The sequence below is a fragment of the Amblyraja radiata genome, chromosome 5 (assembly GCF_010909765.2).
Source record: "Amblyraja radiata isolate CabotCenter1 chromosome 5, sAmbRad1.1.pri, whole genome shotgun sequence".
Classification (NCBI taxonomy): domain Eukaryota; kingdom Metazoa; phylum Chordata; class Chondrichthyes; order Rajiformes; family Rajidae; genus Amblyraja; species Amblyraja radiata.
The window spans coordinates 6,360,366-6,376,505 of NC_045960.1; the positions used below are offsets into that span (position 1 = coordinate 6,360,366).

At 48.7% G+C, this 16,140-nt stretch overlaps 1 protein-coding gene across 1 annotated transcript in view; it reads right to left on the minus strand.

Annotated features, from left to right (window-relative positions):
* The window catches only part of plb1 (phospholipase B1), a 144,859-nt gene that overhangs the window by 45,938 nt on the left and 82,781 nt on the right, over positions 1-16,140 (minus strand). Inside the window, exons 25-31 of the mRNA XM_033020479.1 lie at positions 15,340-15,420; positions 13,442-13,507; positions 11,711-11,811; positions 10,165-10,246; positions 6,629-6,733; positions 5,730-5,825; positions 2,923-2,994 (exon numbers count right to left, since the gene is read on the minus strand). Of these exons, the coding sequence (XP_032876370.1) occupies positions 2,923-2,994; positions 5,730-5,825; positions 6,629-6,733; positions 10,165-10,246; positions 11,711-11,811; positions 13,442-13,507; positions 15,340-15,420 (603 nt within the window). The remainder of the gene's footprint in view (positions 1-2,922; positions 2,995-5,729; positions 5,826-6,628; positions 6,734-10,164; positions 10,247-11,710; positions 11,812-13,441; positions 13,508-15,339; positions 15,421-16,140) is intronic.

Below are 16,140 nucleotides of genomic sequence, written 5' to 3' on the forward strand. Positions count from 1 at the left end.
TGCTCCTTGCCAATCGGGGCTGGGGTCAGCAGGTGTGTCCACTATTAACCAAAAATCCCTTACAATGGGTCTGTTAAAATGAGGGTTTACTGTCCATCCATGTTGGAAAGCAGCCAACATACTCAAGGACCTTTCCCACTCCAGTCATTCCTTCTTCTCCCTGCTCCCCGCGGGCAGAAGGTACAGAAGCTGAAAAGTGGGCACCACCAGACTCAGGAACAGCTTCTTCCCCTCTGTTATCAGGCTTCTGAACGGCCCTTCATAAGCAAGCATACTCTCCCGGTCCTCCAACCTACCCCATTGCAGACATTGGATTTTTCTCTGGGACTGTTACGCTACAATGCGTTGCATTTTGTACTCGTGTTTGGCTTAATTGTATTCATGCACAGTAATCCCTCGTTATTACGGACCGCCTTATTATGGACTGCGTTATCATGGATTTTGGTTATAGCGGACGGATCTACAGAACTCTACCGCCGGGCCGGGCTGCCGACTCCACCCCAGACCCACACCACTCCCTGGTCCCCATCACCCCAGACCCACACCACTCCCTTGTCCCCATCGCCCCAGACCCACACCACTCCCTGGCCCCCATCACCCCAGACCCACACCACTCCCTTGTCCCCATCACCTCAGACCCACACCTGTATTGCTGTATTCAGACCTAGGAACATCGTAGCTAAGGGCAGGCAAGGCTTGGCTTTAACGTTTCTGTTGGGTAAAGGCACCTCTGTCAGTGCTTGTGCCCCATTGTTATTGTTGGGTCTCTACACATGAAATGATCATATTTTACACTCTGTTATAGCGGACAATCGGCAGTAATGGACACCATTCCCCCTGCTATGGTCCGTTATAACGAGGGTTCACTGCATAGTATTATGTGGTTAGACTGGATACAAACAACACTTTGTTACTGCACCTCGATACATTTTAGTTTAGAGATACAGCGCGGAGACAGGCCCTTCGGTCGGTCGAGTCCGCGCTGACCAGCGATCCCCGCACAGTAACACTATCCTACGCACACGCGAGGGACAATTTGCAAATTACCGAAGCCCAATTAACCTACACACCTGCACGTCTTTGGAAACCGAGCTCCTGGAGAAAACCCATGCGGTCACAGGAAAAGCGTGCAAACTCCGTACAGACAGCACACGAGGTCAGGATGGAAGCCGGGTCTCTGGCGCTGTGAGGCAGCAACTCTACCACTGTGCCACCGTGCCGAGACAAGTAACATTAAGATACCTATACTTAAAGGGGGATTGGGAGGAGGGACCGCCTTGGCTGGGTTTGGTCCCCATCACCTTTCCAACCAGGACCAACCTTTCATTATCAGAGCATTCAAAGACCCACTAGGTCTTTGTGTGTTTTGTGTGGGGGGTGGTGTGGGGGGGGGGGGTGAGGGGGAAACCGTTTCGGCCGCCTCCTCCATGGAGAGGCGACATTTTCCAGGTCGCCTCCCAGTGGCCTAACAGCAAGGATCGGCGCGGCCTTTCCCGGAGACGCGCCCGGGGCTTCAGCGGCGGGCGTAGCGTGGACTCTCGGCGCGGAGCGGGTGAGCCCTCGCTGGGGCTCGCTGGAGGGGAGCGCTCCATTTCGCTGGCCCGGGGCAGCCGGCAGCCTGAAGCCGCGCGCGGTCTGCACAGCTCCAGCTGGCGCGGCGTCTACAGCTCGGGTTCCCTCGTGGGGGACCCGGGGGAAGAAGAAGCCATCACTGCCGGCCCGCGGCCAACTTCTACTGCGGGCGCGGTGGCGACTTACCATCACCCCTGGAGGGGAGCTTCGACCGCCGGCCCTGCGGTCTGCGGTGTTTCTGTCTGCGGCGCGGCGGGGACTTTAAATCTTCGGCCGCCGGCCTGCGGCCTACACCAACTTAAAGCCGCGGTCTCCGGTGGGGAAGAGCTGACTCTGGACTTACCTGGACTTGTACCTTGTCCTTTTACCATCTGGACGCCCGCAGCAACGGCTGCGGAGGGTTGAGGTCCCGACCACGGGGGAAAATGGAGGAGGACTGGCCAAATTGTGTGCCTTCCACCACAGTGATGAATGCTGTGGTGGATGTTTATGTTAAACTTTTATTGTGTTTTTGTGTGTGTTCTTTATCATTGTACCGCTGCTGATATATTCATTTCACTTGCACTTATGTGCAATGTGACAAATAAACCGTATTGTATTGTATTGTATTGGGTCGGGATAGAGTGGGTGTGGAGAGGATGTTTCCACTTGTGAGAGAGTCTGGGACCAGAGGGCACAGCCTCAGAATTAAAGGGCGTATCTTCAGAAGGAAGATTTCTTTAGTCAGAGGGTGGTGAATCTGCGGAATTCCTCGCCAAAGACAGCTGTGGAGGCCAAGTCATTGGGCATATTTAAGGCGGAGTTTGACTGATTCTTGATTAGTACGGGTGTCAGGGGTTATGGGGAGATGGCAGGAGAATGGGGTTGAGAGGGAAAGATAGATCAGTCATGAGTGAATGGCGGAGTAGACTTCACAGGAGAATAGCACACTGCATCACGGTGGCGCAGCGGTAGAGTTGCTGCCTCACAGCGCCAGAGACCCGGGTTCCATCCTGACTACGGGTGCTGTCTGTATGGAGTTTGTACGTTCTCCCCGTGACCTGCGTGGGTTTTATCCGAAACCTTCGGTTTCCTCCCACACTCCAAAGACGTACAGATTTGTAGGTTAATTGATTTGGTGCAAAGTAAAATTGTCGCTACTGCGCGTAGGATAGTGTTAGTGTGCGGGGATCGCTGGTCGGTGCGGACTCGGTGGGCCGAAGGGCCTGTGTCTGCACCGTAACTCTAAATGAAACTAAACTAAACTTGATGGGCCGAATGGCCTAATCTGCTATTAGAACTTATGAACATGAACTCTGGTACACGCTCCATAGTATTTCTCCATCCATTGCGATCCATTCAGATTCTTACCTGTGACGGGCAGTCCAGAGAGACGTTGGCCGTGACATCTTGGAAGTTGGACTTCTCCCCAACAGGTTGCAACTAAGTAAAATAAAAGTTGTTACATTTTCTTGCTGATGGCTGGTGAGATTGATATGTGGTCTCGACCCGAAACGTCACCCATTCCTTCCCTCCAGAGATGCTGCCTGTCCCGCTGAGTTACTCCAGCGTTTTGTATCTGTCTCTTCTTCTTATCGAGTCCACACACAAGATTAGTTGTTCAGCCAGAGCTGAACACACATCTCGGCATCTGCGTACAATGGTGTCTGTCTTGTCGCATCTTGTGATTCTTGTGCGTGGTGGTGGAAAGATTGGTGGAAGCAGGGCCGCGACGTGAACGCTCTTTCCTTGACCCAGTGTCTATCTCTGACATATGGTCTACTTGCCTTCAACCATTGAGTATATGCATCAAGTACTGGCCGTTATGGGTTGTACAGGGCCCTAGTGAGGTATTCAAAGTAACAATAGTAAATTTGCAGATGACACAAAGCTGGGTGGCAGTGTGAATTGTGAGGAGGATGCTATGAGAATGCAGGGTGATTTGGACAGGTTGGGGGAGTGGGCAGATGCAGTTTAATGTGGATAAATGTGAGTTTATCCACTTTGGTAGCAAAAACAGGAAGGCAGGTTACTATCTAAATGGTGTCAAGTTGGGAAAAGGGGAAGTACAACGAAATCTGGGGGTCCAGTCAATGAAAGTAAGCATGCAGGTACAGCAAGCAGTGAAGAAAGCGAATGGCATGTTGGCCTTTATAACAAGAGGAGTTGAGTATAGGAGCAAAGAGGTCCTTCTGCAGTTGTATAGGGCCCTAATGAGACCACACCTGGAGTATTGTGTGCAGTTTTGGTCCCCTAATTTGAGGAAGAACATCCTTGCTATTGAGGGAGAGCAGCGTAGGTTTACATGGTTAATTCCCGGGATGGCTGGACTGTCATATGCTGAGAGAATGGAACGGCTGGGCTTGTATTCACTGGAATTTAGAAGGATGGGAGGGGATCTTATTGAAACATGTAAGATTATTAAGGGTTTGGACACGCTAGAGGCAGGAAACATGTTCCCGGTTGGGGGAGTTCAGAACCAGGGGCCACAGTTTAAGAATAAGGGGTAGGCCATTTAGAACGGAGATGTGGGAACACTTTTTCACTCGCTGGAGTTTAGAAGGCTGAGGGGGGACTTCATTGAAACTTACCGAATAGTGAAAGGCCTGGATAGAGTGGCTGTGGAGAGGATGTTTCCACTATTGGGAGAGTCTAGGACCAGAGGCCACAGCCTGAGAATAACTTGAAAAAGGAGATGAGGAGGAATTTCTTTAGTCAGAGGGTGGTGAATCTGTGGAATTTAAGGTGGGGGATGGGAGGGGGGAGGGGGGGGGGGGGCATAAAGAAAGACACAGAGTGCTGGAGTAACTCAGCGGGTCAGGCAGCATCTGTGGAGAACATGGATAGGTGACGTTTCACAGAGTGCTGGAGTAACTCAGCGGGTCAGGCTGCATTTGTGGAGTACATGGATAGGTGACGTTTTGGGTCTGGATATTTCTTCAGACTGATGCGGGTGTGAACATGGTGGTAGAGTGGTAGAGCAGCAGGAAGCACAGATAGGGAACGGTGAGAGAGGGATTCACAGCGGGGAGAAGAACCTCTTCAATGTAAGCATACCATGCGGAGATGTCACAATGAGAAAGAGTACAACATTTATGTTTTTGAAAGGGCAGATTAGGGTCTGACCTTAGTCAGAACAGACAAGGTACGGAATACTGATTGGAGATGCTGCTGAGTTACTCCAGCACTTTGCGGCGTTTTGGACCAGTTACAGGCGGGACAGGGAAGATTGAGCTGATGCCAGTGTAAAGAGAGTTGCAGTAATCTAGGCGGGAGGAGATAAATGTGTGGATGATCTTTTCGAGGTCATCAAACTGGAGGTATTGTTTTATTTTAGCTATCGTCCGAAGCTGGAAGAAGCTAGCTTTTACCACGGCATTGACTTGTTTGTCAAATTTCAATGCTGAGTCAAATATCACGCCAAGGTTTTTGACGTGAGGTTTGAGTAGTGGGGTAAAGGGCTTGTCCCACGAGCATGCGACCTGCATGCGGCGAGCACGACCAAACCAGAAGCGGGGGCCGCGCGGAGGTCGAGTGATCCCCGTACAGGGCCGGTCCCACCAGCAAGCGCCTGCATGCGGTGAGCGCGACCAAACCAGAAGCGGGGGCTGCGCGGAGGTCGAGTGAGTGACGTGAAGTTCGAGCGAAGTCCGTGGGAAGCTCGCGCGTGACGTACGGCGTCAAGACGCTGCGTACGGTATCGAGACGCTGCGCATGCCCCTCGAGGCGGTGCGTACGGCGTCGAGGCGGCTGCGGGCCGGCAGGCCGTTGTCGCGCGGAATATTTGAACACGGTCAGTTTTTCGGAGCCCCGCGCGATGTCGGGACCAACTCCGCACAACTCCATACGGCTCCGGCGATCGAAGTGGGACCGGCCCCGCGAGGCCGTACGGCTCAAGCGACCACATTAGCGACCACGCGCTTGCCGCATGGAGTCGCATGCTCGTGGGACAGGCCCTTAAGGCTTCCAAGGCTGCCTGCTATCGTTTTGATTGAGCCCGAGGGGCCGAGAAGGATGACCTCAGACTTACTCTCGTTTAGTTGGAGGAAGTTCTGGGCCATCCAACACTTTATATCCTCGAGGTAGCGGATCAGGTTAAGTAGATTTGATCAGTTGTTGGGCTTCAGGGGGAGATAGAGTTGTCTCAGGGATGACCATATAGTGAGCTAATATCTTACCATGTTATTCCAGAGAGCTCTCGCCACCTGTGTGTGGAACCGCCTGCTCAAATGGAAGCAGTCTGGAGCAAAGAACGAAGTGTCTGGATGTCCATTCTAAAGACAAATAGGAAAGGAGCAGAATAGGTCACTCAGCGCTGGACATCTAGAGGGGCACACTGCACAAATGTCGGCATGAACCCAACTGTGTCGAAAAAATAAAAACAAGCTCATTTCCATACAACACAGGAGATCCATCACAGGTACTGACCTTCCCTCCATCAAAGGGATCTACAGGAGTCGCTGTCTCATAAAGGCAGCCAGCATCATCACAGACCCACACCACCCTGGCCACGCACTCATTTCACCCCTGCCATCGGGAAGAAGGTACAGGAGCCTGAAAACTGTAACATCTAGTTAGGCTGAACGTAGACATGAAATGCTGGAGTAACTCAGCGGGACAGGCAGCATCTCTGGAGAGAAGGAATGGGTGGCGTTTCGGATCGAGACTCTTCTTCAGACCCAAAACATCACCCATTCCTTCTCTCCAGAGATGCTGCCTGTCCCGCGGAGTTATTCCAGCAGTTTGTGTCTATCTTCAGTTTAAACCAGCATCTGCAGTTCCTTCCTACACTTCCAGTTAGGCTCTTCGGCCCAACTTGTCCATGCCGACCATCGTGCCCCATTTACGCTAGTCACACCTGACTGCGTTTGGCCCATGAGATCACCGTACGATCACCCCTCATCCTCCTGCGCTCCAAGGAATACAATCCCGGCCTTCTCAACCTCTCCCTGTAGCTCGGGCCCTCGAGTCCTTGCAGCATCTGGATGGGCCGAATGTCCTAATTCTGCTGCTATGCCCTTTTGAACATGTCAGAGCGGGTATTTAGATTCAACAATAAACAGGCATTATCACTTACTTCCAAAATCGGGACCTTGACGTGATGAAAGAAAGGCTGCAAGACGACAGTGAAATCTTCTCGAGTGTCGTACCTGCCTGACTCGACGAGCATTTTGGTGTGGTGCTGAGGAGAGGCAAGGGGTGGGGATAGAGGGCAGGAAAAGAAACTGATGAATGCCAATCCACAGTCAGGGCCGCAGGGCCTGGTGTACAGGTTGGTCACTTTTAGTTTAGTTTAGTTTAGTTTAGAGATACAGCACGGAAACAGGCCCTTCGACCCACTGAGTCCGCGCCGACCAGCGGTCCCCGCACACTGACTCTATCCCACACACACTAGGGACAATTTGTCTGAAGAAGGGTCTCGACCTGAAACGTCACCCATTCCTTCTCTCCAGAGATGCTGCCTGTCCCGATGAGTTACTCCAGTATTTTGTGTCTGTCTTCAATTCCTCCTCCCGTTCCTAATCCTACCTCTCTGTCCTGGGCCTCCTCCATGGCGAGAGTGAGCACCACCGGAAATTGGAGGAGCAACACCTCATATTCCGCTTGGGCAGTCTGCACCCCAGCGGCATAAACATTGACTTCTCCAATTTCCGGTAGCCTTTGCTGTCTCCTCCTCTTCTCAGCTCTCCCCCAGCCCTTGGGCTCCTCCTCATCCTTTCTCCTTTCTTCTCCCCCCCCCCCCCCCCCCCCACCCCCACTCTACATCAGTCTGAAGAAGGGTTTCGGCCCGAAACGTTGCCTATTTCCTTCGCTCCATAGATGCTGCTGCACCCGCTGAGTTTCTCCAGCACTTTTGTCTACCTTCGATTTTCCAGCATCTGCAGTTCCCTCTTAAACACTTGGACTATCTTTGATCCGACTTTTTCTTGCACTAAACCTTATTCACGTTATTCCCTTATCATGTATCTGTACACTGTAAATGGCTCGATTGTAATCATGTATTGTCTTTCAGCTGATTGGTTAGCACGTTATAAGAAGCTTTTCACTGTACCTCGGTACACGTGACAAGAAACTAAACTGAACTAATCTGAACTATATTTGGTCAAAACTAGCAATTGTAGTTATTTCTATTACTTTTTATCTTTAATCGGACTTTATCGCACTTCAGTGTTATATCTTGCACTGAACGTTATTCCCTTTATCATGTATCTGTACACTGTGGACGGCTCGATTGTAACCATGTCTTTTCTCTGACTGGGTAGCACGCAACAAAAGCTTTTCACTGTACAAAAGGTTTTCCATGACAATAATAATGAACTAAGCCACGTTTAATCAACCTGCCTCAACTACCTCCTCTGGCAGCTTGTTCCATATACCCACCACCCTTTGTGTGGAAAAAGCTACCCCTTAAAAAAGTTACCTTTTAAAAATACTTCAAACAAAAAACATTGAAATCATACATGATTTTAAAAATGATTTTAATACATCAAATTTCAAAAAGTCCCTACCGTGGGAAGGGGGTGCACCCCCTTCCCACACCCTCCCCCCACTCGGTTGCTCCACACCTTCGCCAGGTACCCCTAAGGCCAGTGATCAATGATCACTCAGCCCCCCCCCCATTTTCAAAAACGCTCCGTGGCCCCTGATTCAGACGGAGAAAACTGCCAGATGTGAGCGGGGAACTGAGGCCAGTTGTCCGTGATGTTTGGATCCCAATGCTCAGCGCTTCGTGTTTCGGAGTTGGCTAATGTTATTGATTTGTAATTAGCCTGATTTGTAATTAGTGGACAAAACCTTAATTTATTCATCCGGAATATCCAGGGGGATGGGATAAGTGTAATATTAAAATGACATGCAAGGTGTCAGGCTGTCTGTCGCAACATACAGCCCCGATAACCCATTATTGTCTTCAGTTAAATATTGGGAAGGTAGCACTATTGTCATTTGCCACTCAACTATTATGTTTGTTTACCTCACTGACTATTTCTAAACTCCCCCCCCCCCCCCCCCAAATTCCTTTGACAGGTTGAATAGAAATGTCCCCAGTCACGTTGTTTTATTAATTGAAAACGTAGATGAATATCCTTAAGGAGTGTAATCAGATGGAAACTGATTCAGATGCGATGCTTAAGAGCTTGTTCAAAGAAGGGGCATATTTTAAAGGAGCGATAGAGATACTTGCAGGGAAATGCATGAGGAGGTTGTTATTTGTCTTTAGTTTTAACTTGAACCACGACATCTGAAGATTCCAAATTTTATATAGGAATTGTGCTGATACTGACTCCAACCAATCACGTAATGAATATCATCTATTCCAGAGGTTTTATTTTTCTGATGCCATTTAAACTTCACTTGGATTTCAATCACTTCAATGTAAAAGTAATTGGGAATGGGGAGCATTGGAACAAAAATTTGCCCTTGGGACATATTAACTGTAATATAATGATGTATGCATGTTGGTAGGTGCAATGAAAACAAAGATCTTTTTATCTTTGTTGCATAATGAATACAACAGAAATTATGATATATTTTCAAGATCGCATTAAATAGAATATTATTGCTTAAATATATAGTTATTGGACTTTGCATTTCGGAAAAGTCCCAGCTGAGAGAAAGACATCAAAATACTGAAAATATTTGGGTGAAAATGACTTCAGGACAGTTTGTGAGGAAAATGAAGGAAATGGTAACAGAATATTATACAGCTGAATTAGTTTAATTTTATGGATGAGAAATTGTGTTCAACCAATTGATGACTTCTTTGACAAAGTAACTAGCATGTTAGATAACAAGGAAGCCAATGTATGTAGCAAATTTTGTTATACAAAATTTAGTCCGTGAAGTGCCCCATAAAATATTACCGCATTAGATAAGCACCTGTGGACTTGAACGTAATAGGTTAAGTCCAGGGGGTCAGATATTGGGCTTTAAGTGTGGGCCAGATATATTGTCAGTGCAGAGGGGCTAGGAGCAAGGCCAAGTGTGCATCCAGAGTCAAGGTCTGGAATAGTACTGGATGTGCAGTCAGAGCTGGGACAATGGGAGTGTTCAGCACTGGGAACCTAAGCAGGTAAGCAGCTATGATCAGGGTAGAATAGGGGGCCAGGTGTAAGGCTGAACTCAGGGTCAGGAAAGAGAGAAGGTATGCAACTGGAGTCAGGGTCAGGAGTAATACCAGGTGTGCAGTGAGTCTCAGGTTGGTCAACATGGGCCAAGTGTTTGATTAAAATCTGATTTCCATACATGAATATACTAAGATCATTCATATGCTGCACCTGTTGATCGGAGCCTGGCTCTACTGTTGAATGTAATCAGGAATGTAATTTAGCCTAACCTTATTCATAGCTATTCAATTTAAAGCATAAATAATGCATTCAAGTATAAGTTAAAAGACTCGCTACAGTATAAACCAGATTACACAATTTCAAGCTGAAAAATGCAAAAGCTCAGTTCCAATGGGAGGGGGGGACACCTCCCTCCCACATCCTCCCTCCCCACCCATTGGTCACTACACTCCTCGGACTTGGTTTCTCGCAATTTCTCAGTCCGACCTCTCACCCAATGTTGGCAGCCCTGGCTCCTATGACTTGTGAACATGAATGTATGAGATACCTGGTAGGCCCTGTTGGCTTCAGACATCATCTCCAGCTCTGTAGAGTTCTCACTGGGTTTTACCACACAGTAGCACAACACCCTGCAAGTGAATGGCAGACAAGTTACTCAGCGTAGACTTTATTCTTCACGCCACCCATTCCCTCGGTTTGAGCACCCATCTCCAGGAGCGCTAATCGAGTACAATATCCCCTGGGATCTGTGGTGTGTAGAGTCATAGCACGGAGTCAAGCCCTTTGGCCCAACTTGCCCACACCCCATCTACACTAGTCCCATATCCCTCCAAACCTGTCCTATCCATGTACCTTTCAAATATTGTGATAGAACCTATTTAAACTACCTCCTCCGGCAGCTCGTTCCATACACCCACCATCCTTTGTGCAAAAAAAAAAGAGTTGCCACTCAGGTTCCTATTAAATCTATCCCCCCCCCCACCCCTCACCATAAACCTGTGTCCTCTGGTCCTCGATTCCACTACTCTGGGTGAAAGACTCTGCTTAAGAACCATTCAATTGATCGCGTCAGCCAAGTTCCACAACAGAAAATCCTTCCGACTAATAATGACTACTTGGTCACACCACATGACGCAAAGTGTCTTCACCGAATGAAATGTCTTCACCATAATGTTGAATTTTGAATTCTCCAATTTTAGGTAACAGCGCACCCCATTTGTTCTCCGCCCCCCCCCCACCCGTCCTCTCTCTCAGGACCCCAGTGTGTGCGCCCCAGCCCATTCTTTTCAATTTTCCTTCCTCCCCCATTCCTCTCTTTCATAACCTTGGCCCTGACCCATTCCTGCCTGGCCTGCTGAGTTACTCCAGCACTCTGTAAAACGTCACCTATCCATGTACTCCACAGATGCTGCCTGGCCCGCTGAGTTACTCCAGCACTCTGTGAAACGTCACCTATCCATGTTCTCCACAGATGCTGCCTGATCCGCTGAGTTACTCCAGCACTCTGTGAAACGTCACCTATCCATGTTCTCCACAGATGCTGCCTGACCCGCTGAGTTACTCCAGCACTCTGTGAAACGTCACCTATCCATGTTCTCCAGAGATGCCGCCTGGCCCGCTGAGTTACTCCAGCACTTTGTGTCTTTTTTTAGTGAACTAGCAGTTCCCTGTATAACCTATCAGCAATGCTAACCTTATCTGCTCTGACTAACATAAGATCACTCGAACCTGCCGTTTGAGTTACCCAAATTTTCAACTTTCAAGGTTTAAAAACTGGCAAGAAATTTTCGAGAGAAGGGATAGATAACATTTTGGGTCGAGACCCTTCTTCAGACTCAAGAAATGATCACATTGAATGGCGGTGCTGACTCGAAGGGCCGAATGGCCTACTCCTGCACCTTTTGTCTATTGTCTTTTGAAAGGTCTGAATGTCTGAAGAAGAGTCTTGAGCCAAAACGTCACCTATTCCTTCTCTCCAGAGATGCTGCCTGTCCTGCTGAGTCACTCCAGCATTTTGTGTCTATCTTTGCTGTAAAAAAGCATCTGCAGTTCCTTCCTACATGAAATGCATATGTCAGTTGCAATTACTGTACCTCATTAGTACTCTGGGGCAGCTCAGCGTCTTATCCTGATAAAGGCTTCTCAATGGAATGAGCTGCAAAACTTCGATTAGGTTGACAAAAGCTCTGGGAACCTAAGGAAGTTTAGTTAAACGTCAACATTTAAAGCATTCAGAGTTCAGAGATACAGCATGGAAACATTTTCTTCGACACAGCACGCCCACGCCGACCAGCGATCACCCGTTCACTAGTTCTATCCGTCAAACTAGGGACAATTTACTGAAGCCAATTAACCTACAAATCTGCACGTCTTTGGAATGTGGGAGGAAACCGGAGCACCCGGAGAAAACCCCACGCAGGTCACGGTGAGAATGTACAAACTCCATACAGACAGCACCTGTAGTCGGGATTGGACCCGGGTCTCCAGCGCTGCATTCACTGTAAGGCAGCAACTCTACCGCTTTGCCAGCGTGACCGCTCTCTCGCATGCAAAGTGGTTAAGAAAGCATTAATGGCGCTGTGAGGCAGCAACTCGAACGCTGCGCCACCAGTTTTGGGATGTTTGCATAGCAGGCGGAACAAAGCTTTTCACTGTTTCACAGAACATGTGACTATAACAAACCTCAACCTGTATGGTGACCTCCTAGAAATGTTTATTCGAGCCACTGCACGATTTTATTCTCAAGACGCCAGCATCAAACGTAAAATCAATTTACCTCGGGCAACAGACGGGGAGATTGGGCGGCTGTCAGTTGGTTGTGGTCCGCTACACGAGGATTATCAATCGATCAATCAATCAATTTTATTTGTATAGCACAATTAAAAATTGTGTGTAGTTTTGGTCCCCTAATTTGAGGAAGGACATTCTTGCTATTGAGGGAATGCAGCGTAGGTTTACAAGGTTAATTCCCGGGATGGCAGGACTGTCATATGCTGAGAGAATGGAGCAGCTGGGCTTGTACACTCTGGAGTTTAGAAGGATGAGAGGCAATCTTATTGAAACATATAAGATTTTTAAGGGCTTGGACACGTTAGAGGCAGGAAACATGTTCCCGATGTTGGGGGAGTCCAGAACCAGGGGCCACAGTTTAAGAATAAGGGGTAAGCCATTTAGAATGGAGACGAGGAAACACTTTTTCTCACAGAGAGTGATGAGTCTGTGGAATTCTCTGCCTCAGGTGGAGGCAGGTTCTCTGGATGTGTTCAAGAGAGAGCTAGATAGGGCTCTTAAAAATAGCGGAGTCAGGGGATATGGGGAGAAGGCAGGAATGGGGTACTGATTGGGGATGATCAGCCATGATCACTTTGAATGGCAGTGCTGGCTCGAAGGGCCGAATGGCCTACTCCTGCACCTATTGTCTAGTGTCTATTGTCTAAAAACAGCTCACGTTGACCAAAGTGCTGTATATCAGTGCAGGTACTAATGTGCTACATACAGTGGTACACAGACCTAACAATACATATTTAAACTGTTTACAGCGCCCCCTCAGAGGGGCTCAAAAAGACTAGGGAGTAGGAACGCTAGAAATCGGTTTTGAGCCTCGATTTATAGGAGTCGATGGAGGGGGCAGTTCTGATGAGGAGAGGGATGCTGTTCCACAGTCTAGGAGCTGCAACCGCAAAAGTCACCCCTGAGCTTAAACCTAGACCGCGGGATAGTCAGTAGCCCCAAGTCGGCCGATCTGAGGGACCTGGAGGTGGAATGGTGGGTTAGAAGATTTTTGATATAGGGGGGGGCAAGCCCGTTAATTATAATGAACCTACCTCACTGTGGAGGATATCCAGCGCTTCCTCTATCCGCTTGGCAAAGTTTATCGCAGAAAAATAGGCCTGGGAGGACGAAACGGAGAACGGGTTTAAGGTCAGCAATCTATAAATACGTGGAGCCAAGAGACCACGGGCAAAAGTGGCTGTGATGTTCTTTAGTTTAGTTTAGTTTTAGTTTAGAGATACAGCGTGGAAACAGGCCCTTCGGCCCACCGGGTCCGCACCAACCAGCGATCCCCGCACACTAACACCATCCTACACCCACTAGGGACAATTTTTACATTTACCAAGCCAATTAACCTACAAACCTGTACGTCTTTGGAGTGTGGGAGGAAACCGAAGATCTCGGAGAAAACCCACGCAGGTCACGGGGAGAACGTACAAACTCCGTACAGACAGCACCCGTAGTCGGGATGGAACCTGGACTGCGGCGCTGCATTCGCTGTAATGCCCCTGTCCCACTTAGGAAACCTGAACAGAAACCTCTGGAGACTTTGCGCCCCACCCAAGATTTCCGTGCGGTTCCCGGAGGTTGCAGGTGGTTGCCGGAGATTGCAGGTAGTGGAAGCAGGTAGGGAGACTGACAAAAACCTCCGGGAACCTCCGGGAACCGCACGGAAACCTTGGGTGGGGCACAAAGTCTCCAGAGGTTTCCGTTCAGGTTTCCTAAATGGGACAGGGGCATTAAGCAGCAACTCCACCGCTGCGCCACCGTGACTGTTCTCTTGCACGCAAAGTGGTTAAGAAAGCATTCATGGCTCCCCTTTCATGTGGTTCTGAGAAATGTAGACTGAAGACATTAGAACACAGAACCCTAGGCCTTGGAACCTAGGAACTAGAACAGGCCCTTCAGCCCACAATGTCCGTGCTGAACTTGATGCCAAGTTAAACTAATCTCCTCTGCCTGCACGTGACCCCCTATCCCACCATTCCCTGCATATCCACAGGCCTATCCAAAAGCCTTGATTACATAGGGATAGAACTGGTGTATGGTGATAGACACAAAATGCTGGAGTAACTCAGAGGGTGAGGCAGCATCTCTCGAGACCATTTAAACCAGCAGTTCTTTCTTACACATGATGTATGGTGAAAGATGGTCTGTACGGTCTAGGTGGGCCGAAGGGCCTGATGCTACGCTGTATCTCTAAACAAAACCACATAAACTAAATACCCATGGTATAGTGTTGGCAGAGTTGGCTGAGTGAGGAATGCCATTCTGGACACTCTCGACCCGACACGTCACCTATCCATGTTCTCCAGAGATGCTGCCTGACCCGCTGAGTTACTCCAGCACTCTGTGTCTACACAGGTACATGGATAGGACAGGTTTAGAGGGATATGGGCCAAACACATGAAGGTGGGACTAATATAGATGGGCTATGCTGGTCGGTGTGGGCAAGTTGGGCCGAAGGGCCTGTTTCCACGCTGTATCACCCCAACGGCTCTATAAATGAATCTCTCAATTTCCTGAGCATTTTCGCGAATTGAATCTATTTAAATATACAGCATGGAAACAGACACTTCAGCTCACCATGCCAACTATTGATTGCCCATTCACACAAATTCTATGCTACCCCATTTTTGCATTCACTCCCTGCACACTTAGGGCAAGTTTATAGAGGCCAATCGACCTACATATCCGTGCGTCTTTGGAGTGTGGGAGGAAACCGGAGCACCCGGAGAAAACCCATGCGGTCATAGGCAGAACGTGCAAACTCCGTACAGACAGCACCCGTGGTCAGGATGGAACCCCCGGGTCTCTGGCGCTATGAGGCAGCGACTCTACCAGCATTTTTGTTCCACAAGAGATTAAGATGCCCAGGTGAGATCCCCGATATCCCTTCAGACCCGGGACATTCCTGTCCCACAGCACAGAGAGAGAAGGACTGGGTTACCGAATCCGTGCAGTAATTGCACAAGTCGTTTCCCCCGATAAACACGTTTATTATCTTCCAGTCGTTCAGAAAATCGATTTTCTGCAAAAGAAAGCAAGAAAGACATACGTTTAGAAAGGACACTAGGAGGAATCTCCTTAGCCAGAGGGTGGTGAATTTGTGGAATTCATTGCTACAGATGTCTGGGGAGATCGTCATTGGGCATTTTTAGGTATGTGTAGATTGACAAATCTTTGTTTAGTAAGTCGGACATTGGACTTTATCTGTGGAACTGGTGCGCTACAATGCTGAGAACTATATTCTGCACTCTGTATCTTCCCCTTTGATAGACAATAGACAATATACATTAGGTGCAGGAGTAGGCCATTCAGCCCTTCGAGCCAGCACCGCCATACAATGTGATCATGACTGATCATCCATAATCAGTACCCCGTTCCTGCCTTCTCCCCATATCCCCTGACTCCGTTATCTTTAAGAGCCCTATCTAGCTCTCTCTTGAAAGTATCCAGAGAACCTGCCTCCACCGCCCTCTGAGGCAGAGAATTCCACAGACTCACAACTCTCTATGAGAAAAAGTGTTTCCTCGTCTCCGTTCAAAATGGCTTACCCCCTATTCTTAAACTGTGGCCCCTGGTTCTGGACTCCCCCAACATCGGGAACATGTTTCCTGCCTCTAGCGTGTCCAAGCCCTTAATAATCTTGTATGTTTCAATAAGATATCCTCTCATCCTTCTAAACTCCAGAATGTACAAGCCCATGGGAATGATCCACCTATTGTACTTGAGTTTGACTTGATTGTGG